The sequence below is a fragment of the Perkinsus marinus genome (assembly GCF_000006405.1).
Source record: "Perkinsus marinus ATCC 50983 genomic scaffold scf_1104296935302, whole genome shotgun sequence".
Taxonomy (NCBI): Eukaryota; Perkinsozoa; order Perkinsida; family Perkinsidae; genus Perkinsus; species Perkinsus marinus.
Window position 1 is genome coordinate 403,942 of NW_003214508.1, and position 22,520 is coordinate 426,461.

The 22,520-nt window shown below is 49.7% G+C and overlaps 14 protein-coding genes across 14 annotated transcripts in view; 5 read left to right on the top strand and 9 right to left on the bottom strand.

Annotated features, from left to right (window-relative positions):
* Positions 1-533: 533 nt before the first annotated feature.
* Pmar_PMAR003399 (serine-threonine protein kinase, putative) lies at positions 534-1,672 on the bottom strand. The gene is made up of 4 exons (XM_002784099.1): positions 1,542-1,672; positions 1,270-1,377; positions 1,095-1,223; positions 534-1,053 (listed from the first exon to the last, which is right to left on the bottom strand). The coding sequence occupies exons 1-4, from the start codon at positions 1,554-1,556 to the stop codon at positions 841-843; spliced, it is 465 nt and encodes a 154-aa protein (XP_002784145.1). The 5' UTR covers positions 1,557-1,672; the 3' UTR covers positions 534-840.
* Positions 1,673-1,691: 19 nt separating this feature from the next.
* Positions 1,692-2,137, bottom strand: Pmar_PMAR003400 (serine-threonine protein kinase, putative; the record flags this gene model as incomplete). The annotated part of the gene is made up of 1 exon (XM_002784100.1): positions 1,692-2,137. A coding segment is annotated over one exon (446 nt), but the record flags the coding sequence as incomplete, so codon positions are not given.
* Positions 2,138-2,628: 491 nt separating this feature from the next.
* On the bottom strand, positions 2,629-2,924 carry Pmar_PMAR003401 (hypothetical protein; the record flags this gene model as incomplete). The annotated part of the gene is made up of 1 exon (XM_002784101.1): positions 2,629-2,924. A coding segment is annotated over one exon (296 nt), but the record flags the coding sequence as incomplete, so codon positions are not given.
* Positions 2,925-2,964: 40 nt separating this feature from the next.
* Positions 2,965-3,772, bottom strand: Pmar_PMAR003402 (conserved hypothetical protein; the record flags this gene model as incomplete). The annotated part of the gene is made up of 5 exons (XM_002784102.1): positions 2,965-3,028; positions 3,083-3,147; positions 3,195-3,341; positions 3,396-3,495; positions 3,546-3,772. 5 exons carry the CDS (start codon positions 3,770-3,772, stop codon positions 2,965-2,967), a joined length of 603 nt encoding a protein of 200 aa, XP_002784148.1.
* A 172-nt stretch (positions 3,773-3,944) lies between these two features.
* Pmar_PMAR003403 (Cytochrome b5, putative) lies at positions 3,945-4,921 on the bottom strand (the record flags this gene model as incomplete). Its single annotated transcript, XM_002784103.1, has 5 exons — positions 3,945-4,028; positions 4,241-4,329; positions 4,376-4,456; positions 4,701-4,786; positions 4,827-4,921. The coding sequence occupies 5 exons, from the start codon at positions 4,919-4,921 to the stop codon at positions 3,945-3,947; spliced, it is 435 nt and encodes a 144-aa protein (XP_002784149.1).
* Positions 4,922-5,126: 205 nt separating this feature from the next.
* Pmar_PMAR003404 (eukaryotic translation initiation factor 4A, putative) lies at positions 5,127-7,604 on the top strand. Its single transcript, XM_002784104.1, has 6 exons — positions 5,127-5,273; positions 5,422-5,595; positions 5,644-5,801; positions 5,848-5,956; positions 6,007-6,115; positions 6,161-7,604. Exons 1-6 carry the CDS (start codon positions 5,142-5,144, stop codon positions 6,646-6,648), a joined length of 1,170 nt encoding a protein of 389 aa, XP_002784150.1. The 5' UTR covers positions 5,127-5,141; the 3' UTR covers positions 6,649-7,604.
* Positions 7,605-9,061: 1,457 nt separating this feature from the next.
* Positions 9,062-11,771, top strand: Pmar_PMAR003405 (conserved hypothetical protein; the record flags this gene model as incomplete). Its single annotated transcript, XM_002784105.1, has 16 exons — positions 9,062-9,234; positions 9,281-9,363; positions 9,413-9,509; positions 9,554-9,716; positions 9,760-9,817; positions 9,861-10,046; positions 10,092-10,197; positions 10,242-10,371; positions 10,416-10,558; positions 10,603-10,695; positions 10,892-10,968; positions 11,011-11,114; positions 11,159-11,254; positions 11,310-11,377; positions 11,426-11,588; positions 11,634-11,771. 16 exons carry the CDS (start codon positions 9,062-9,064, stop codon positions 11,673-11,675), a joined length of 1,782 nt encoding a protein of 593 aa, XP_002784151.1. The 3' UTR covers positions 11,676-11,771.
* A 1,462-nt stretch (positions 11,772-13,233) lies between these two features.
* On the bottom strand, positions 13,234-13,453 carry Pmar_PMAR003406 (hypothetical protein; the record flags this gene model as incomplete). Its single annotated transcript, XM_002784106.1, has 1 exon — positions 13,234-13,453. A coding segment is annotated over one exon (220 nt), but the record flags the coding sequence as incomplete, so codon positions are not given.
* Positions 13,454-13,577: 124 nt separating this feature from the next.
* Positions 13,578-13,744, bottom strand: Pmar_PMAR003407 (hypothetical protein; the record flags this gene model as incomplete). Its single annotated transcript, XM_002784107.1, has 1 exon — positions 13,578-13,744. A coding segment is annotated over one exon (167 nt), but the record flags the coding sequence as incomplete, so codon positions are not given.
* A 462-nt stretch (positions 13,745-14,206) lies between these two features.
* Pmar_PMAR003408 (3-5 exonuclease, putative) lies at positions 14,207-15,915 on the bottom strand (the record flags this gene model as incomplete). The annotated part of the gene is made up of 8 exons (XM_002784108.1): positions 14,207-14,311; positions 14,418-14,517; positions 14,786-14,980; positions 15,022-15,119; positions 15,166-15,305; positions 15,353-15,503; positions 15,550-15,704; positions 15,753-15,915. 8 exons carry the CDS (start codon positions 15,913-15,915, stop codon positions 14,207-14,209), a joined length of 1,107 nt encoding a protein of 368 aa, XP_002784154.1.
* Positions 15,916-16,399: 484 nt separating this feature from the next.
* Positions 16,400-18,106, top strand: Pmar_PMAR003409 (conserved hypothetical protein; the record flags this gene model as incomplete). The annotated part of the gene is made up of 1 exon (XM_002784109.1): positions 16,400-18,106. One exon carries the CDS (start codon positions 16,400-16,402, stop codon positions 18,104-18,106), a length of 1,707 nt encoding a protein of 568 aa, XP_002784155.1.
* A 248-nt stretch (positions 18,107-18,354) lies between these two features.
* Positions 18,355-19,844, top strand: Pmar_PMAR003410 (serine/threonine-protein kinase, putative; the record flags this gene model as incomplete). Its single annotated transcript, XM_002784110.1, has 2 exons — positions 18,355-19,136; positions 19,184-19,844. The coding sequence occupies 2 exons, from the start codon at positions 18,355-18,357 to the stop codon at positions 19,842-19,844; spliced, it is 1,443 nt and encodes a 480-aa protein (XP_002784156.1).
* A 1,612-nt stretch (positions 19,845-21,456) lies between these two features.
* Positions 21,457-21,899, bottom strand: Pmar_PMAR003411 (hypothetical protein; the record flags this gene model as incomplete). The annotated part of the gene is made up of 3 exons (XM_002784111.1): positions 21,457-21,554; positions 21,600-21,695; positions 21,839-21,899. The coding sequence occupies 3 exons, from the start codon at positions 21,897-21,899 to the stop codon at positions 21,457-21,459; spliced, it is 255 nt and encodes an 84-aa protein (XP_002784157.1).
* Positions 21,900-22,028: 129 nt separating this feature from the next.
* Pmar_PMAR003412 (hypothetical protein) overlaps positions 22,029-22,520 on the top strand; it is a gene marked incomplete at both ends in the record, with an annotated part of 1,751 nt that continues 1,259 nt past the window's right edge. Inside the window, 2 exons of the mRNA XM_002784112.1 lie at positions 22,029-22,168; positions 22,215-22,311. Of these exons, the coding sequence (XP_002784158.1) occupies positions 22,029-22,168; positions 22,215-22,311 (237 nt within the window). The remainder of the gene's footprint in view (positions 22,169-22,214; positions 22,312-22,520) is intronic.

Sequence of the window (22,520 nt, forward strand, 5' to 3'; positions counted from 1 at the left end):
TGAACACAATTTCAAAAGTGCAGGATACGCCTCGTATCTTGCGCACTGCGAAGATTTTCACCTTCACTGCGCCACGAAATATCGCTCCTTAACCGCCTGACCATAGAGGAAACCGCAGGGGGTCCAGAGAGTTTCATCCGCGACTGTTGGCTGTAGACTGCCACCTGAACTCGGAAGGTTAGTCCTCAGTGGTGGCCAGGGAGGTAAGGGCCAACAGCGCTACGACCACTTCCAAAAGCTGAGATACCCTCAACATTACAGCACACATTTCTGTGCCAGTATGATACCGCCTATACAGTTGACGACGGCCACATCTCGGACCGTGTATCGATGCACATAACACTGCATGGGCTTGGGAGCACCAGGGTGAGAGTCGAAACCATCACTGCTGCTGATGATGACCATGGCGAGTCTTTCAGCAGCCAACTCCCATGAACGATGATTGGTCGGACATAGTACCATAGGCCACAAGGGAACGGCTACGATCAGGACATGGCCCAAGACCACCACTCCAACTCAACTACTATATTAAGTTAATGTTCGTTCATTCGACAAGTGGGCCGTTCCCTTGACCTCTCACGAGCCAGAGTTTGCTAACGTTTGTCAGGGGAGTGCGAGGAGGAGGAGGTCTATGGTGACGCGGGTGTGATGGTATTAGTGATGACGAAAAATTAGCGGTAGAGAACAAGAATGATCATCATCATTTGGTGGTTGAATTATACATAAAAATATCATCATCGCCGCATTAGGAATAATAACAACAACGATAAGCAGCAGCAGCAGCAGCAGTATGGACAATAACACTACACTCGACAGGGCGGCCAGACAGCAACGCTAGTGCTAAACCCCAACCATGAACGAGATCAGGGCATCCTCAGCAACAGTGTTCATTCGTCCTTGTAGTCTAGTCAAACGTCGTATGGCCGAATCGAACGTGGGCCGGTTGGCAGGGTTAGGATCAAGACAAGTGTCCAACAAATGGCGAACTTCAGATGGAGCAGACCCACACAGATGTGGCAGCGTGCCATCACCGTAGCCCACATAGGCCCGTATCTGAGGAGTCATCACCATCACAGTTGGTCGAGACGGACTACCTGTGCATTAGTAAAACCAGCATATGCTCTACGGCATGTCAGCAACTCCCAGAGGAGAACCCCGAAACTATAAATATCGCAACGGTGGTCTATGCCCAGTTGAGATTGCCACACAGGTAAACGTAGGACCTAGTATAGGAGAAAATAGAACAGTACAGAACCCCAGTGCTACTACTTCAGGGGCCATATAACGTGGGTCTCGAACAAGTACTCTCCTCTCCGTTACACACAGCTCATCGTGCATTGAGGTTACTGTATTGTCCACACCAGAGGGAGTAGTCACCTGAAGACCAGCGATAAATCAAAAAAGGGATGTGAAAATACGACTATATTATCAAACCAATAGTGAATAATTGTGAATAGTGCATAATCAATGTTATATCTAGATCTATAATCTGTGTCTATTAAAGTTATATCTGCTCTACCGTTGGTCCTGGCCCCTACTACCTTATAGTAGTCCATATCATCAGTCGGTCACTGCTCCTGCTGGTGGTGGTGTCACACAAGATGCAGTCCGACTCCCTTCGGAATCAATTCGTTTGCTATAACGACTATGTGCTGACCTTCTCATGCCTTCTCCCGGAAGAAGGAGAAAACAGGACTCTATTTCATTGAGGCAAAAGTCGGTCAGTTTAACGTTGAAGGATGAGTCCACCAGAACATTCGATGGTTTCAAATCTAGGTGCCCACCAGGACCATGGCCCAAACCTGGTATACGGCCCAGATAGCTGCATGCCACAGCAATGCCTCTAGCTACGTGTAGTGCCATTGATACTGGTAAGGGCGGCCTCACAATCTCATGCTTCTTCCCACCAGGTGGACAACGATCGTAGTGGAGTAGGTCTTCCAAACTACCATACTCTGCAAACTCCCATACAATGCAGTAGTACGGCTCGCTGATAGCGACCCCCATGAACAGGCAAATGTTCGTGTGCCGAATTTGGTCCAGATGCCGCACGGCTGACCACCACTTGTTAGAGTTCACCAACTGGGCCCTGTACATTCTGATGGCCACATCCTTGCCAAGCCAACTCCCTCGGTAACTCCCACGGGGCTGTTCTCCGGCCGAGAGTCTAGTCGTGGGCCAAAGTCTAGCTCCTCGAAAGGGATGTACCAGGTCTCATCGGGTACCTCCCCTAGGGTAGGCTGAATAGCCGTGACTGAGCTAAGGCTCTGACTAGAGCTCAGCAGAGGCCTGTTCAGGCGAGCGCTACTGCCACTAGTACTGGCTGAGCTCAGGTATAGAGGACCACCAGGGCGAGAGGACCAAGCATGTTCATATGACATCGACAAATCGTGTCGGAGCTGAAGAGCATGCGTCACGCGCCACGAAATTATGGAAGGCGGAGACTACCTGATCAATAGCCGCGAGTATCTTAGTCCGGTGCCCAAGAGATTTCAACCCGAGTCGTGACTTCAAAAATTGACCACTGACCAGCAGCAGTGTTGGTCCCGTCACATGAGCTCTTCTAAAAGTATCACCTAACATTATGACCATCAAAACAAACCGCGATTACTAAGCCCTAGCACTCACCGTATTGGCCCATGTGGACCACTCTAGTCAACCACTTCACGACGTCCTCAGTATTCCATTCTACAACAGACCTTGGGGCTGGTCCCAAGCCAGAGGAGGACGAGGCAGGCTGCCCAATGCCACTTGACCCAAGCCCATCAGGAAGGGACAGGACCGTGCTCCTATAGCTACTATAGGACTGCTGTCTATTTGACTCCACTCGAGATTTGGGCGCCCTTGATACTTTCCGGGCTCCCATGGTCGAAGTAAAATCATTACCACTATTGCCATCGCTAGTAGACATTTTATTCGAGGATCTGCATAAGAGCAACATGATCTCTAATACCACTCCTCTTCCTACTCATCGGAGCACCCAGCAGCCGTCCTTTCCTCACCCCCAAAACGGTCAGACTCGTTTCTACTATGAACCGAATCAGACCCTCTGCAAGACGTGTCACCACTATTCCGACCCCACCAACAGCCCTCACTAGGCCTTCGATTCACACGATTCTGGTCGATCAAGCTTCCCTCGGACCAGACCTGATAATAACGTTGCCCACAATAACACAGTCTGCAATAATCTATACCTCATAGTAAGTGACCCCAACACCACTACTGCCACCAAAGGGGGAGAAGTGGTACCCCTTGCCGTCCTTACGACCAGCCTTAAACTCGCCAACATAATAGCTGCTATCGCTTTGCTCCCATTTGCCCAAACCATCAGGCTCATCCTTCTGATCAAAGATACCAGTCTCAAAATCTTCGCTGTGCGCAATTCCGAATCCTACCTTCCATTCTCCCCTATACACAGCCCCTCCTTTGCTTATGTACACCCCAAGGCCTTCTCTCTGGGAGTCTACTACAGTACCGGAATACCCAGCTCCGTTGCTGAGACACCAAATGCTTCCTTTCCACTACTTATTCCCCACCTTTACTACTTATATAAAATAGTCCCATCCCCTTGCCACTTGCCTCTATCGTCCCTGACGAGGCCCAGCATAGCATCACCAGTATGCTCTTCAATTACAGCGGAGTCTGGCTGGCAACCGTAGGGACCAATCGCCTTGTAAAATGACGTCCGCCTGTGGTGGGTAGCAGTAGTATCGCAATTCTCCGCATCCTGTTCGTTCCTGCCCGCCCGAGTGAGCTTGCCTAAGCTGACCATTTGTAGCAAAGACTCACAAGCAGTCTTCGATGGGAAAAAGAAATAAAAATATTTCCACCCACTCCGAAAGGCAAACTCAAGAAACGAAATCAGTGCCGCAGAAAAGCAATTCGAGACGGGAAATTACTCACATAAAATAAGGTGCGATCTAGAAGAGCGACAGACGCTGCTATCAATCGGCTCTGAACTTTGACTTCTTCAACAAGTTCATCACTCCAACGGCCACGCCCGCGACCAGAGCTGTAACGAGGATCATCTGAGAGTGAGCAGTCGATGCTTTGACGCGTAGGGGCAAGCAGTGTTGGAATATATGTTCGCTTTCCTCAGCTGAGTCTCCTCACTAACATAGAAATCCGGGTAGAATGTATAGAAACTAATGAGAATTTCCCAAAACTTTCTCAGAACATTCACCAACACATGTGACTGTCCGGGTTAACATTTTCCCACCCTGGTAAGGAGAGGGCCTACCTTAGTCGTGCTCCAGCTGTTGTCAGCATAATCACCAAGTTTGATTTCCAGTGGTATTCCTGGAGTGTCCTCTTTCCCTTCCAAAACACCTTAGAAAGCACCAGGATGGCAGCCTAGTGGTGATACTGATATTACCTATGGCAACTTCACGAATCAACCTCATGCGGGCCTCATCGGAATGATCAACATCATCGTACTCTTCAGTGCAGTCAGTACCTGCTCACAAATACTACTCATACTTTATTTCCACTACCACCGATACAACCAAGGATTGTACAATGTTCAATCACCGACTTAGTTGTAATGCAAGCGCTGGTGGTCGGTCCATACTCATACCACTGTCACTACCGCTAGTTCGAGACTATCCCTATTACAACTGCCACCTTTACTACAATGAAAATACCCCTACAACTCATTTAGATGATATAATAACTACTACAAGGGCCATGTGTGCTACTACCAGCATTTCGCATAAGAATACTTTCTCCACCAGGATGGTCCTCTTTAAACTTGGACACATCGAGCACTAGACCATGAACGGATATCCTACCACGGGATGTCCTTAGCCTCCTACAGTGTGTATTACCATGCATCGTGCTTAGTGGTGTGTTTGGCCAGCTCAGCCTTGGTAATCACCCTACTTCTGATGGCATCTGTGGGACTATGGTAACCCTCAGACATAGTAAGGAAAGGTTGCTACAACGATACGAGAAAACGGATGATATGGAATAGGTACATTAGTGAAACATTTGTTGTAGGTCCTCAAGACTTCGGCGCAACTTGGGTTGAGTCGTAGAATGACATTTGAGGTAAATCGATTACAAGGGCGTAGCGAGATTTGCAATTGCGGTTCATAGCCGTGCTCTTCCCACCGCAGACTAAACCCCTATATTCCCTGACAATGAGTCAAACTAACATTGAGTGCAACTACGACGATGCTCCCGTCGATTCCTTCGACGACTTGGACTTGGATGAGAACCTTTTACGAGGAATCTACTCGTATGGTTTCGAGAAGCCTTCGGCTATTCAATCGGTACGTGAGGGGGTCACCTACAGTCAACTTCAGCTCGCCCCTCAACACCATTATCGCTCCCTTGAATTCATAGGATACTATAGGGAGCTTGTGGCTTGCATTGACTTAGGGGGGATGTTTATATTGATGGCATTATGTTTTCCTTCAGAGAGCTATCAAGCCTTTGATTGCCGGTCGCGATACCATCGGCCAGGCCCAGTCTGGTACTGGTAAAACCGGCGCCTTCACCGTCGGCTGCCTTGCTCGTGTTGACCCCAAGCTCAGAGCTACTCAGGCCCTTATCCTCGCCCCTACTCGTGAGCTTGCTCAGCAGATCACTTCGGTACGTTCAAGGAAAGGGTGAGGCGTAATTACTATGTTTCCTCGTCAGGTCACCAAGTCCCTTGCTGACTTCCTCGACATCAGGTGCCATGCCTGCATTGGTGGCACTGCTGTTCGTGAGGACATTGAGAAGCTCCGTGAGGGGCAGCACGTCGTGGTTGGCACTCCTGGTCGTGTCTTCGATATGGCCAACAAGAGGCATCTGAGGTAAGTATCCATACATGTCTGTAACCCTCGATATACCTTATTTCAGGTTGGATGACCTTAAGATCTTCGTCCTTGATGAGGCCGATGAGATGCTCTCTCGAGGGTTCAAGGATCAGATCTACGATGTCTTCCGTCTCTTGCCCAGCAATGTCCAGGTGAGTTTCCAGCCCTTCTTGTGGTCGCTTCACTGATGGTCTTCTTGTAGGTCGCATTGTTCTCCGCCACCCTGCCCGATGACATCATTCAGCTGACTACCAAATTCATGCGTGACCCCGTCCGAATCCTCGTCAAGACTGATGAGTTGACCTTGGAAGGTGAGAGCTCTTCCTCAACTGTCACTGTCGTATTCCTTTCCTTAGGTATCCGTCAGTTCTACATTGCCATTGATTCTGAGGAGTATAAGTTCGATACCCTCAAGGATTTGTATGAGACCCTCACCATCACCCAGGCTATCATCTACTGCAACACCAGGAGAAAGGTCGACTACCTCGCCGAGAAGATGCATGAGGCCGATCACACCGTCTCCTGCATGCATGCTGACCTCACCCAAGAGGAGCGTGATTTGATCATGCGAGAGTTCCGTTCTGGCAGCTCTCGTGTGTTGATCTCTACTGATCTCTTGGCCCGTGGTATTGATGTACAACAAGTGTCTTTGGTCATCAACTATGATATCCCGGCTTCGATCGAGAACTACCTCCATCGTATTGGTCGTGGTGGTCGTTTCGGTCGTAAGGGTGTTGCCATCAACTTCGTCGTCCCTGAGGACATCAGCCAGCTACGTGAGATTGAACGTCATTACAACACCCAGGTCGATGAGATGCCTATGGATGTTGCTGACTTCCTCTAAGCTGCTTCTGCGACGTTGATGATAATAGCAAGGTCGTCGTTATAGGAGTAACACATTCTTAGACTTGCGTCATGACTGTCAATACCGTCTTGCTGTATCAGCTACTACTGTTGGTCAACTAATATTGAATATATCGTCTGTTGGTGGCACTCGCTTTGACGATATTATCAGTATAGTTTTCCACTGCCATTTTGAGGTGTTGTCATTCATGAGTGCATCTGGTTCTTGTACTACTCCCGTATCGATCTATCATGACGCCATAGTAGTTGTGTGCTGTTATCATCTGGATAATAGTTGTGGTTATCGAGTGCCCTCACTGTGTTGGCATTTTTCCTCTTCTCTACTCTTATTTATTCTGGTGAGATCAACGTTAAGTCTGCGCGTTGTTTTCATTTGAATTCCTCTGTAATATGCTAAGCTTATAGCATCGATTACCATCAGTGTCATTGCTTCACGTTCGTTCACCATCATTGATGTGGTAATGTTTCAGAAACAATGTCGCTACTGCTACCCTACACGTCTCCCTCTATCACTGAGTTCTTATTGTCAGTAACTAGTACAACGCTAGGAGTTATGTACAACAGCTGAAGTCGAGTCTCTTGCTACTACTAGTAGCAGTACTCTCCTCGACAACGTCAATGATCAAGGGCCCTCGAAATACGATCTTCCGAGACAGAGGTTTCAATTTCGTATTTGTCGTTATCATGATGAGCATCTGGTCAACCTACTTGAAACGCGGCTAGATGAATGCTTTCTGTTGTGTGTAACATTCGAGATTCCTATGGTTATGTATGCAACTTAGTTATCGTACACCTGTCAGCGGTAGTACAGCATATTCACAGTTCTTTGTTGAGGGTTATAAAGCATAGTGGTAGTAGTATCGTGAGTGAGGACGATAATCACATCGATGACGGTGTAGGTAGATGGTCTACTGTCCTGGTACTCCTGTAACCGTTACCTATTCATACGGCTTCCTTCGCTAAGTCTTCGTGGTTTGTGTTCATGTCATGGGGGAGTTTTCAACAGGCCTAGTTGTTAGTTGCCATGAATATTTCTCCCCTGTTTGTACGGTATTGCCGCCTTTCGCGGTCAGCAATGATCACTACTAGTACTCAGTAGTCGCAGTGAACGCTCTCAGCTACTGAGGAATTGGTATTATATAAGTACTCTGAGCAGCACAAGATGATACGCGACGATATTACTCTGAGGGTCAATAGTGGAGTAGAAGATCTTGTAAAACGGATCATCTAGTGGTATGATCCCGATTCAGTTGATCTCATGTTCGCTCTATCATCGATCTTAAAGGTTGTGGGTATTCTTCGTTATGTGTGTGTGTCCTTTTCTAATGAAGAAGAATTGGCAGCCTATGGTTTCCTCAATCATCTGATCCTGGATTGTCACCAAGTGAGTGCACACGACGATACTTGATGTATGGTTACATCGGTACGTATGAAAATAGTTGAAATTGTCCCGTTGGGCGTATGTGTCGTAGTTGAAAATAAGCTCCTCACTTAAACTGGGCAGTGCTCATGATATGTGCATCTGGCCAGACTAATATTGTCAGTATTCAAGACTACCCGATTCGGGTACTGGTAGAGCGACCGGTTTCGGGCGCTAATGTGTACGCGTACATTTTCTTTTGATTGAGTATTGCTATTGATAACCGAAAATATCGGCTCATACTGAGCTGTCGGGTTTGTGAATGGTGTACTGATCCTTCCATTGCTAGTGCTGTACCACCCCCTCCAGATCTGGTACTCAAGCCCTCCGAGTCAACAGTAGTCAGCATGCACAGACATGCTTGAAATTAGCTATGATGACACTATTGTAGATTTACCAATACGGAAGACAAGTATTCAGGTAAGAACCAACTGACAGATCCTTGCTAGTGGTAATCCACTCGAACGACTAGTATAACCACTCCCCGCACGCACAACAAAGGAGCAGCACGCATGCGACAGCAAGCACGCATACACAATGTCAGTGGAGCATCCTAATCCATTACCCACTCTTGGTGATTCTACAACCTGTCTTGGCATGCTCACAACAACCCAAATAGCCCCAGCCTTTTTCTGTACAAGCCGACTGTTAACGTAGGAAGACGTCGTAGGGGTGTTATACTTCCAGTTCGCATGGGTCGAGCTCAATCATGGAATTGTATCGCATTCACCATGCATGCTTCGTAGTGGTCCTTCATTGTCGAATCCATGATGTTAGCGGTGTTGTGACATATGTTCGCTTTCCTCAACTGAGCTCGGAATTTTCCTTACTTATTATAGGAGTTTATATACGAAATGGGGTAGAAATGTACGGAAACCAATGAGAATTTCCCAAAGTTTCCTCAAAAATTTCATATCGTCGGCCACGCATGCAGTTGACCATGTGCATACTTTCCCCCCCCCCCCCACACTGGATGTTAGTAGGACTTGCTGCTTTGCCGCTACCGTTGCCCAATATGATATATTCGCCGCCCTTCGATATCCTCTCCGTTATGGGGTTCATCGTGACTGCTACCGGTCTGGCCGTGGCATTCGATAAGCGCAGTTTACAAGACATGTTCTTCGTAAAGCGTTACCACACCTATGAGTAATTGTTTACCTTACTCAGGATCATAACTATCATGTTTTCGTAGGCATCATCTGCCGCTCGTTGTCGTTGGCCTGAACTGGCTAGTCTCGTGGGTCTTCGTCACTACTTTGTGTCTGGAGAGTTGTGGTAAAACTCATAATTTAACTCGAAACCCGACCATCACCGTTCTTGTCAGAGACTCGACTTCTACACACGGCTCAGACCTTGAGCGACCTTTCCACAACAAGCAAAAATTTGGATAGATATTCCCCATTGCTCCTCGGCTCACTCTGGTGACACTATGTATGGTGTCACACAGGGCAGTGGTCTTGGTCAGGTACTTGGTCACCATGTTCGCATGTTTGTCCCTGAACAGTCGCAATGGTCAACACCTAACGTCTAGGAGCTCTACCGTGTGTGGAATACCCCATCCCGTGGCACTCTACTGGGTTACAACCGCATTGGTATTGGCCGTCGATAAGAACCCAATCGAGGCTGCGGTAGTGCTAGCCTTCTAGTCCTGGTCAGCCATCTGGCTTTCAGGTCCTGGTCATTACCCATCTCATAGCTATCGTACTTTACAAGCTCTATTTGACTAGGGGTAACCGGTGGTTCTGAGTACTGGTCTTAGGTTTGTCCCTCAGAGATTCGAAAGGCTCCAAAGCGTAGTCCCTCTAAGGTGGGCCTTTTCTGTGGTGCATTACTACTCGTGGTGGCCCCCCTTACTGCGAGTCTCATCGCCACGACAATTTTGATATATGCACTTCTCAATCGCTTCTGCTGGGGGGTGTTGACACCCCAGTCGTGGCGTCAAACTGTGAAGGAAAAAGGTGGATTTCGTGAGCTTTTACTACCTCTACTACATTCGCACTCAGGACGAGGAATTTTACGTATGGTGGCTCGAACGATTATGAGCCAAGAACGCTTATACGTGTATCTGCCCACCTACGTGCTTGCTCTTGTTATCCCGATATTCTTGACGTAGGTTAAGTATTGCTGTGATCTCAGGGACAGGCTTGTATTAGATGCATATTTTTCAAAGAGAAGTCAGCACCATATGAAGGGGTTTTCATAGTGAACCCTGTACATTTCGTCGCCTACCATTTATTCCGTCTTGGACCGTACTTCAGCTTCTTCGCTCACACTCATGCTATCGTAATAAGCCATCATCATCAGGGTGCTGGGCATGGTACTCCCAGGTTCATATAGAAGCCCATTCCTCAGTGCCAATGTTTAGAGGCTCTTGGAGGATCTTCAATAGACTCATCGAATGGGGAGCCTTCATGTTCTATGGAGGAGTGCCAGAGGGTTACAAAATTGGACATAACAAAGTTCATCACAAGTGATCATTCATAGGAGTAGATGTCGTTGCTAATCCCGACACAGGTACAATAATGGTCTCCTTGATGATTCGGCCACAATGGAATTCGATCGTAACCATCCGAGGCAGTTCATCTTATATCTAGCCAAGTTCTATCTGTGAGAAGCAATGTTGGAATATACGTTCGCTTCCCTCAGCTGAGCCTAGGAGTTTACTCTCTAATCATAGAAGTTCATGTAAAAATTCGTGTACTGAAACCAATGAGAATTTCCCAAAATTTTCTAGAATTTTCACATTGCCACTAGTATGTGGTTGAGGAGAGGCTTTTCTGTGCTATGACATGAGTGGTAGTAGGTTCTGGTCTGGGCTGAGTGTAAGCTGGCATCTTTATATGCGTGGGGAGAAAGGGTTGGCTTGGAAGCAGTTGAAGGGTCGGTTCGAAGTCTCGACTCTTTGTTGATGTCCCATGTCAGGTACTCTTGCCTTTTATGGCATCATGTTAGCATTGTTGATGCTAGATTGGCGATTCGCTGTCGCGTATTGGGTGTATCCTCACATCGAGGCCACCACCCTCCTGGTAAACTTTTACTTGGGGTGTCCCTCCGACTGGACTCAATTTAGGCTGCGATTAACTACACTTGGCATGCCTGGGTGGACCCGCGGGATCCCGACAATGATTATATAACGAGTATCACCATTCTTGATGGTCATTATAATGTATCCTATTACTCCTCATATCTCGAATGTATGTGGAGATGTCGCATTCCTTCAGACTTTTGAAGCGGATTTCCATGTTGTTCACCACCAGCATCCTACCCTATGGTACGAGGACTGCCCTAAGTGAGTTCATGAGCTCATGACTATCGTCACCGAATGATGGTGTTGCAGAGTCTTCGATAAGGAGATCGAGGTTTATAAGAAACAAAAAGCAACGATCTTCCGAGGCACACAAGCATTCGAGCTGTTCATACTCATCGTAACCAACAACATAGATCGCTTGGCCACGCTATTCGTTGACTTGAGCGGGGAGTTGTCCCACGAAGAGATTAAGGTGGGGCTCAGGTCGTCCCTCTTGGTATCAGCTCATATCACTTAGGAATTGCTACGCTATCGTATGTCTGCGATTCCGGCTAGTTGAAGGCCACGTCAAGATTTATGTTGTTATGTTGTAGATGACTGGAATCTCTACATGGTAGTCGGTTTTAGTCCGTCACAGATAGTGTTATCCTCTGTGTTACTCCCCACTTGTGTTTAAGTACGAATCGCATAAAGAGAACATACTAGAATAACACCTACAGGATGCCTAAAGAGTTCCTCAATGATTTCCCGCTGGGAAAATCGATTTGTTTCGATGATTTCCATCTGTCGTGGGTGAGGGTGCGGCGCTTCCCGTTATTAACGTCCTGATAGGAAGCCACGTCCGCGTGTTGAGCATCAACGTTTATGCCCGATGGAATTCGGTCCATTGACCAGGAACATGTTTTGTGAATGGAGAACTCAATCATTCACATCAGATATCATAAACAATACACAACGCGTTAGAAAATAACAAGTAATTACGCAAGGAGGGTGTTCCTATCCTAGTAAGTGATTTTCCGCCTTCTCACCGACTGGGACGATCCGGATGCAGTGAACTCGTATAAGGCGGGCAATAGACCCTATCATAGCGAGCATGACCTAAGCAGTGTAGTCTCGAATTGGGCACAACATGGTTGTACCCAGAAGCCTTCGAAGAATTCCCCTTCAAAGAAAAGCCTAGACCACCAAGTGTTCTGGGCTTCCTATTGTCCGATAAGTCTTGGGCAGTCTTGGCCCCCATCAAAAGGAAATCCCTTCAGGGACCTCGGAGACTCTAGAGGGATGTTGACCCAATAGCTCATCTGTCAAGTCGTTCCTGCCTTCCTAGTATCAGAGTTGCCCAATCGGGGTCTCACTCTACTCGGTCCAGAAGGATAGTATGGGTCGGAGAGATACTCGTAACGACACGATGTGTTGGTATCTGTTATATACAAGATTTGGGCGATCCGACACCACTGGTGTCATACCAGCTAACTTCAATTGTATGCCACGATGAACGAGGACATTCCCGTTAAGATGCTATTACTCACACCGATACGGCGGACCCTTAGGCGGGATCTACGGCGTCCAACATGATCATTACGAATAGTGAGAGAGACTTCCACTTTGGCACCAACGTCTAATAGTTAGGCGGATACTTCCCTCCTTGATAGCGATGACTTTATTGCGTGATAACGCGATCTTTTCCTCATGGGCTGGCAATCCCATCTTGATTCTTTCAACGACCCCGACCACTGCTCCGAGTTAGTATCAACGGTCATTTGCGCCGTTAGACCAACTAACTCTATAGACCAGCCAACTGAGCTCCACAACACAACATGTATAGGATGAAACATGGCCTGCATGATGCCTCTGAAATATAGTCACACTACGCACATCAAAAATATCATCACTACTCATTCCTGACTACTGAGCTACAGCTACTACCACTCAGACCTAGGAATGGCTTGTTCAGGACTTGGCCGAAACTCTGAGCCACGATGGGCCCTGGCGAGACCACTGCAGTATCCGGCAACGACTTGACGGTTTGTATGATCCGAGCGGGAGTCCTGTTGGTCATGTTACCATGCCTCACACACATCCCACCGCTGACGGCCCCTTTGGTGCAACCCTCAAACTCACATCTCTTGCCGCCACCATGCCTAATGCAGTACTCGGTGATACCTACCGCTCCTCGGTTACATCCTAGATGACCACATCGGCGGCCTCCACCGTGCTCGAAGCATCTGTCCGACTTACCACAGGTGGCCTTAGAACACTGTGGAACCGTACACCGTTTCCCTCCTCCATGGGTCACACAGTAGTCGCTGGCCCCGGCCGCCCCATGTGAACAGCCTTCTTGGTGACACCTACGGCCCCCACCATGAGTACCACAGTAGTTGGACGCCCCTCGAGCGACTCGACCACAAAAGCACCGTCGACCTCCACCATGTGAGGCGCATCTACGACCCTTAGGGCCCACCCCTCGGGCCAGTCTCGTGCACCCTGACACCTCACACTTCTTATGAGTGGACCTTCTACCACTGCCCGAGCCACGTGTCGACTGCCGCCGAGTTGAGAGTATGGGAGAAGGGCACTGATCAGAGTTGTGCTCTTGCATGGACTAAGGGAATACACTGCCTCGAGTGCCTACAATACACTACTACCATTTCCGAAGAGGCAGTAGAGATGCTGGTGGACCCGGGCGGGGACGGTGTGGTGCATGGGCCTTCTGTCCCTTCCGACCCTACACCATCTCGGGACATCACCGACGAGCTTGGTCTCGATCCTTCAACATGTGGCCTGTCCAGCCTTATAGGGGTCTGTGGGACCACGACCGCTCCTTGAGGGGTCGACGACTGTGGTGGTGTGACTAAGAATCCATCGTTGACCGTGGAGCCACCCCCGTGGTCCAACCCACTAGTGTCCACACACTGTGAGAAGGTCCGTTGAAGGGCCGCGAGATCAGCAATGTAGCAGTCCCCAATGAGTCTCATTCGATAGGCAACACGTCGTTGTTGCAGACTGATCCTTGTGGCCGTAGTGATGGCCTTTGGAGGGTCCTCCTCGTACCTGCCACCAAAGCCATGCCCACCACACCATCATCCCATATCACTCAATTTCCGTCTTGGCCAGTTCATCAGAGAGCCTGTTCTGGTAGACCGCCAAGGCACTGAGCATCCTCAATAGCAATGGCGACGACGAAGAGACTGATAGCTGAGGTTCCATACGAGCAGTAGATCAATAATCTCAAACCATGAGACCACCTCCACATGGCCCTACTCCAACCAAAGCCTCGGTCCATCAGAAACGGTCATGTCACCGAGTCAGCAGTAGTGCTGGTCATCATACCCTCAGGGGGTCCTCCTATGAGCTGGTTTATCGCCGTCAACATTACATCAGCGGCGTCATCCTGCGCTGCCCTAATAGACGTATGGACCTGAGAAGGACCGTGAGGGGCAGCGGCCTGAGTGAGCAGAGAGGACCTCGTTGGAATGACACTGTAGTACGTGGGGTCGGCCTTCATGCCGTAGATTCACTTTCAAACAACAACGAAAGCCTCCTAAAAACAAGCACACAACTACTGTCACCAATACCGCCACCACAGGGGTCCGTACCCATTGCCGGTTCGAATGACTCGACCGTAAGGACGTAGGCTCGCTCCACACATAGGGTTGCCAAGGCCTTCACACCAGCTTTCGAGGTAGATGTGGGCTCCACTGGCCCAGCATGGCCCACATATGGGCTATTCTGGTAGGGTATCTGGACAGGCTTGGACCAGTGATAGCAGGGGCAAGGTGTACACGTAATGGTTGGTTGATCGACGCTGGGGTCCTTGGGACCAATCCAAGGTCATCAGGATTAACCGCCCTCTCAAAACTAAGCCTGAAAGGACCAGTATGTGATGGTCAGCTTTGGTACAGTACTTGTCCACACAAAAGGCGGCCCTCATAGCCTCCAAAACCTGTCTGGATACCCAAGCATCAGTGGCAGCATACTCTAGCTGGCTCGGGCTCAGTGGTACCTACTCGACCCGATGGTGAGTTGGTGACCAGAGGGCCACGCCCCACCTGCTCCCAGTTGGATATCCTCTCCGCCTTTAGTAAGCGTTTATGGAGGAAGAGGGCACAAAGGCCTTGTAGGCTCCGTGGGGTGCAGCGTAGTCCCATGGCCAGCAAGTGCAGATCGACGAACCCTTGGCACTTGAGACCTGTCCCAAAGCGAAGGGTGCCACTGGAAGAGGGTTCGGTCCTGTACCAGAAAACTCCCGATAGACCGTGGTGACCTCCGAGGTGGCCCCTTGACTAGCCTTGGTGATGGATGGGTCAGTCAGCAGTTTGGTCAACGTGGGCGGCAATACGTCCAACTGTCGGACCCTCCACACACCGCAGACCGAAGAAGAGGCAATCTGATGAACAGTAACGCTAGTAAGCTACCTTGGTCTAGCCACGGACCTGTATGATAGCGGTCTTGTTGGTGACCCCAGGGACCAGACTGGGTTTGGTCTCACTATCGAAGCCCAAGAGGGTCTCCTTATCGAATGCATCAGCGGCCCTAGCATCCTCCTCCACAGTGTCTATGATCATGACTCGCCCTTTGAACTTTAGTACTGAGACCAAATTGTGGTATGTGGACTCCCACACAAGAGGGGCCCTACCTGGCAAGCCGGCGATCTCTAGAGGGGTGATGGTCAACTTGGGGACCTCTTTTGTCGGCCCTTCAGCAACTGCACTGAACCGTCGGTAGACGTAGCGTAATGTACGACAAAATGCAAGCCCTCGTATCGCCGCATTAGGTCCGGCCAGAGAAGGAAGTGACATTGGTGGAGTTGTCGAGTAGATAGAATCTTGACCATCTTATACAATCTTGAGTTTCCTCAATTTGAACAACGCAATTTCCACCGTACAATTCCTCTTTCCCTCGGTCCTAAACGAATCATTAAAAGCTCTTTTGATGGTCTCATTCGTGATGGGCCAACTCCGCATACTGCACCAGAGTCCCTCTAGATCGAACTTGCGCTGATATAGTAGAATGCCAGATTCTGGACTCGAACGCATCTCATTGGAGCCAAAGGAGTCATAGGAATACAATGAATTCAGTCGGTCGCATACCCAGGGTTATTCACGTTACCTTCGGACAACTAGGGGGAAGTGGTTCAATCATCGTGTGTGGGGACCACCGTCTTGGGACGCCCTCAGTGATTTCGCTACTGGAATCATTCTCCTTCAGTGTTCGTTAGTGACATTATTTTGTCTTAGGACGCTTCATTTCTATGATCATGTAAGTGACCATCAGTGCACCACGATGTTCTATTGCTTACCCTTTAGATACACCTGGGCTCTCGCCTGGACCTTGGTCCCGGTGGGAGCGCCTATGGTCATGCCCCAACTCCCTGATTATGCCCCCACTGGCGTGTTGGTCCGACGGCTCAGTGGTGCTGAGGATGAGGCCTCTATTCTGGGCATGATATTTGGTGACTGTTCCTGTACCGGCATCATGGACTGCGATACGGACACTCCAGGCACGTCTTCCTTGGAGGCCCCCTTGGACCTCATCGTCTCGCTTCTACTCATGCTATACACCTTCAAGGCCCTCGGCTCGATGTGTGACGACTACTTCGTCATCGCCTTGGAGGGCATCTCGGTCGCCCTCAGTCTCTCACCGGACGTGGCTGGTGCGACCTTCATGGCCGCGGGGTCGTCCGCACCTGAGCTCTTCACTTCGGTGGTGGCCACCTTCTTCATCGTTAACGAAGGTGGTGTTGGTACGATCATTGGCTCTGCTATATTCAACATATTGGTCATCATTGGTGCGACCTGTCTGTTTGCTGGACAGTCGCTGAAGATAAACTGGTACCCTCTCGTAAGGGACACCATTTTCTACGTCGTGGCCATCCTAGAAATGTCCCTTGTATTGCTAGATGAGGAAGTGGTCATCTGGGAAGCCCTTCTTCTGGTGTGCTCCTATATAGTATACTGCATATTTATGAAGTACAATGGGGCCATTGCGGCCAAGGTCGGTGCCCGAGCCCAAGAGACAGAGGTCGGGCCGGTTGTCGCCTGTGGTGACAGTGTACCTATCCCGGAGACCAACCCTAAGTCACCAGTGGTGAGTCCTCGACCAGTGGATGGTGGTACTGGTGGTCTTGACTCCGAATTACCGGTCCAGTTGCCCAACCAGACAGAGGAAGAGGATCAGGCCCCGGGTACGAGGCGAGGGAGTGTGAGGCGGCACTCATGTCGTGAGTCCGTGTATTACCCTCCTTCCCGACGAGTGTCGTACCATTACGGTGTGAACAAGTTCCGAATGAAGAGCCGTACTGCGACCACCGAGCTCCATCACTTCGGCTCGCAGGATGGGGTTATTGGAAGCTTTCGACCGTCACTGTCGTCCATTCCTGCCTTTGGGTCGGGCCAGAGTGGTGACACTACGGCCCAAGTAGATAAGGAAGATGACGAGCTCAAAGGGTGGAGGAGATGGTTGCGAGATCCACTATTGATATTCTGGGAGTACACCATGCCTGGACCATCCCATTATTGGATCCTATTTGGTCTGTCAATATTCTGGATAGGGGCTTTGACATACCTAATGGTCGACGCCTGCAACAGGTTGGGTTGCCTGCTCAACCTCCCTTCGTTGGTCATGGGCCTGGTCTTCCTGGCGGCGGGCACCAGCGTACCCGATGCACTGGGCTCGATAGCGGTGGCCAAACAAGGTGAGGGAGATATGGCCGTGTCGAATGCCGTGGGCTCCAACGTGTTTGATATTATGCTTGGCCTTGGCATACCATGGACGTTGAAGTTGGCGATGGGGAAACATGTGCTCTTCCCTGACGCCAAGGACACCTTACCGCAATACATAGCCATTCTGGCATTGGTTCTGTTGCTGTTCTTGGTGACAGTGATTCTGAACAATTGGGTCCTTAACAAGCAGATGGGCGCCTCTCTCTTGGTCATGTATGCCGGCTATGTTATATATGCACTCGTTCGGGGTAGTAGTGATGATGCATGAGGTGGCGCTGCCTGTGTGTGTGAAGGCGACAACGACATCATTCTGATTTGTTCATGTGTGTTGTCCCAATGTGGTCATCTTGCGTTGAACATGTCCTCAATTTCGAACTGTTGTGACTTACGACGTGAAGTCGGCCTGCGGCCAGCAGAGGCAGCTTTCTGTTGGTTGATGGTCGACTCAGATGCTGCTGTACGGGTCACCGCTAATGTAGTCTTGGAATATAGACTCCTCATAGGTTGTTTTTACGTATGCCCTACACAGGCTCTTGTCATTGTCTTTCTGGCCTTTTCAGCCTTCTATCCCCTAAGACCGCTAAATCGAAGAAAAGTCGTCAACCTACGGAGCGTTCAGGTCGACCTCGAGTGACCCTACGCCAGCTTCGTGGGCAAGTCAAGGAGCCCGCCGTGGCCGAGTCTTTCTTCAGTGATGGTGGTGGTCGGCACAATGATCCTCGTGTGCACCAAGGACGACGGATCACCACAGACTTCGAAATCGGCGAACTGCTCGGGAAAGGGTTCTCGGGCTCGGTGTATGTCGCCAGGCGGAAGGCCACGGGGGAGCGTTTCGCGGCGAAGTGCATCAAGAAGAAGTCCTTGGCCGAGAAGGACGCCTCTGATTTGCTCTACTCCGAAGCGACGGCCATGCTCCAAATAGAGCCACATCCCAACGTTTGCCGACTATATGAGGTGTATGAGGATAGTGATAGTGTGTGGATGGTGTTGGAGCTCATCGACGGAGGAGAGGGAGATCTCCATGCCTGGCTTCAACGGCGGAGGAAGGTGGTCACCTCTGAACAGGCGGCTGAAATATTAGCACAAGTGTGGCGAGCCGTCCAACATATTCATCGAGCTGGAGTGGTCCATAGGGACCTCAAATTGGAGCATTTCATATTCGCCAAGAATGGTGTGTTGAAGCTCATAGACTTCGGTTTTGCCAACACGCAAGGGCGCGTATGTGGTACCCATCCGTATGTGGCGCCAGAGGTCTATGTGGACGCCTGTGACTCGAAAACTGATATGTGGAGCATCGGGTGAGTCTTAAAGTCATTGGCGTTGTTTTCATTTCGTTCTTCTCTAGGATCATCGCTCTGCTCTTCACGAAGTGCTATGTCGATCCGGTCATTCGAGGGATTATATTTGAGCCTTTGAAGGGGCGCACTACACGTCAGGAAAGCCGTACGCGAGCGCTAAGACTGGCGAATGCAGTGGCCACTTGCCGTCCTGAGGTCTTCGACTGTCCTGGAGGTGGTTCAGTACCCTCAGACTTCATCCGTGATCTTGTTGCGGAACGTCCATCGGGGAGACTGAGTTCTGATGGAACTCCTTATTGGATAGCCGATCAGGTGCATCCCGAGACGGACCGATTCTCGACGGTTGACACCCTCAATGGGTGTGAGGTGATGCTACTCCTGGCCGAGTTGGACGTGGGGACTGCCCCTAGTGGTCTACGAATGGAGGCTGAACGGCTCTACTGTGACAACGACGTGAATGCTACATTTGTGGACTTTTATGCCCAGCAACTACCTGCTCTACTTGACGGCCGTCGGTCCCGTGATAGGCACCAACTCGAACACTTGTACGATCGAGTCGGAGCCCGAATGAATTCCAAGCGCCGTACTGTGAGAGCGCTGGTTGACATGGCGTGCGAAGCCTCAGCTTCGACGCGGGTTTCCTCTAGCCGGTATTCGGGCAGCTCCTTGAACTCCACTGCTGGCCGTAAGACTCGTTTCTATCAATAATTTGGATAACGAGAATTAGGCCTCAATGGCCTTTTATTATTACTATTCGTTCCCTTCATTATACCCGAGTTGGATATTTTCGGACTAGCCCAAAAGTATACGTTGACAACAACGAGAACGATGATGACAAGACTGTCGCCGTTGCTCACTGTGCAGTTGTGGTATTTCTCAAAGTGTCACTATTCCAATTTTGTGTGTTTCATTGTGAAGTTGACTGACTCGTGTTTGCTATGAAGTATGATTCAACTATGTTGTTGCCATCAACCTGTAGTATTGCACTGGTCGAGGAGGTGGAGGAGGAGGAATATAGAACTCCTATTAGAAATTATCGACGCGACTAGGAATGTATTCAATGGCGCTTCTAATCTGCTGACATCCCACCGAGGTATGGAGTTCTGGTTCTTACTGTTGAACGCCTTTTGAAAACTACCGGTCGGCTGGCAGGACTGATACCAATGAGCGGACCTCCCCTCCCATGGAAGCGGCTATAGAGCCTACGAGGTCAAAAAATACGAGGATAAAATATGGAGTAGAATAAGACTATGAATATATGCATGGGACTTGCATGGGGTGTGTGCCTAGAGATAGCTTCGCACGTATTTGAACGCAGGATTATTACATAGATCTGAGTCGATACTTGCATGCTATTTTCCTGTGATGAGTAGCTGTACATCCCAAACAACGAGTTGATGCATAGGAAAGGTTATCACAGGGTTATTACTTCCCCATTCCTCGGATATAGCCAGTCGTGCCTATTGGGATAGAGATAGGCTGCTCGGAGGTCCATGGACAGGTTGAATTAATACTGGCTACTCCATAAACATACTTCATAAACCTACTACTTCTATCCACAACAAGTATACTTGGGTTCGGCTTAATCCACTACATAGCTGCACTTCACGATCACTTCGTCTCCTTATCGACAGTATGTTCAGTGTGGACGATTCGGTCAACTGGATGGACCTCCAATCCACCATTGCTCTCATGGGCTCCTCTATTCGCCCTCATGTTACAGAGCCTGCTACCACCTAGAGAGGGCCTTGAACGCTGAGGACGCCTGAATGGTGCAGCAGGACCACAGCCACGATATTTTCCCCCAAAGTAGTACTCAGAGGCTCTCCATGTGATCGTCCGGTACACCTGGATAAGCCCCCATGCCGAGCTTGAGGAGGGGACGGGATGGCTGCCGTCCTCAGTGGGGGATCGGGGTCAGTAGTACCAACCCTCGTCTTAGCCGGCCGACTACTCCAGAGATCCTTTAGCCTCATTGTAGCTGCCCCCCACGTTCCTCGGAGGATGTGTTGTAGCAACGATACGTTTGGGTCCTACTTGGAGCCCTGAGGAAGACGGGCTATACCACAGCACAGAGGTGCTTAGCCGTCACTGGGAACTTCTATATCTAGAGTCATTGACAACACGAGAAGGCTAATAGTGAAGACCAACAACATAAAGGATGTTCATGTATACACATAGGAGGATATCATCGCCCTCGTCGTCGAAGTCTTATATAGTGTTCTCCCCTAGAGGCCGAGGCGAACCTCGTCTCAACTCTTGGGATCTTTGCCTGAATCAACATCGCTGAGGGAACAGTGGCCCCGAAGAGCAGTGCTGACTACAGGTCGTTACCAGCGGTCTCGGCAGCAGGAGTTGCATCTGTCACGGCCTTCAAATGCTCCCTAATAATATCCTGGATATGTGATATTCGTTGCTCTGATAGGAATCGATGTGATTGTGGTAGTATCTTAGGGTCCTCACTGTCGGATACAGATGAGGTCCGCTTCGAGGCCGTTTCGATATTCGTCTTCATCGTGTTCAGCTTGCCGTGGATACCGTTCAGCTTCTGCTTGATCACTGAGACAATTAACAACTGATATCAAGAGTTGAAGCGAGACTATTCAGATCAACAAAGTCCCGTTGCGATGGGGGATTAACCTCATTTGTCGCGCGCAGGGAAGCAGAGGGAAATGTATAGGCCGAGACGAGCTAGTCCCTACCAGAAACATCACTAGAGGTCTTCTCGAAGTCCTTTACCATTCGAGCGGCATCGAATGACATGGTGTTGATGGTGAAGCGAAGGATTGCCGTTACTAAAACAAACTGCGCTGATAATCGATCAGAATGGCGCGCGCGACGGTCCTGTGATGAGTGTGGAATAATTTGCCACTTTTCCGGTGTCTTACCGTGATGGCTCCAGCCAACAAGAAGTCCAACCCTAAGAAGGGCAAGGGCATTGCTGACCGTAGGGCCAGTGAGGGCTCAAGAAGCAATAGTAGTGTCGTGAAGACGGCGACGTCAAAGGCAGCTGATGAGGATAAGGATGAGAGGTAGTGACGGGTAGGGCCTCAGAATGTGATGAGGAACCTCTGGCAGATTCGTGATGGACTCCGCGCGGTTCAATAAGGTCCCTATGGCCGTACGGAAGGTCCAACTGGATGATCGTTTCTCGAAAGTGTTGACGGATAAAAAGGTAGTAGGTGTAGAGGTGGTGACCGCAACAATAGTCGCAGTGGAGTAGTCGCTGTAAATGCTGTGGTTGTTGTTGTTGCAGTTCTCAGCCGGAGGGGACATGAAGCGATTCTACGCTACGGACAAGGAGGTTGGCGACAGGGACGCCGATGAGGAGGAGGAGAGGAGACGGGGCGTTACGGGCAGTGGCTTTGTGTGGAACGAAGTCTC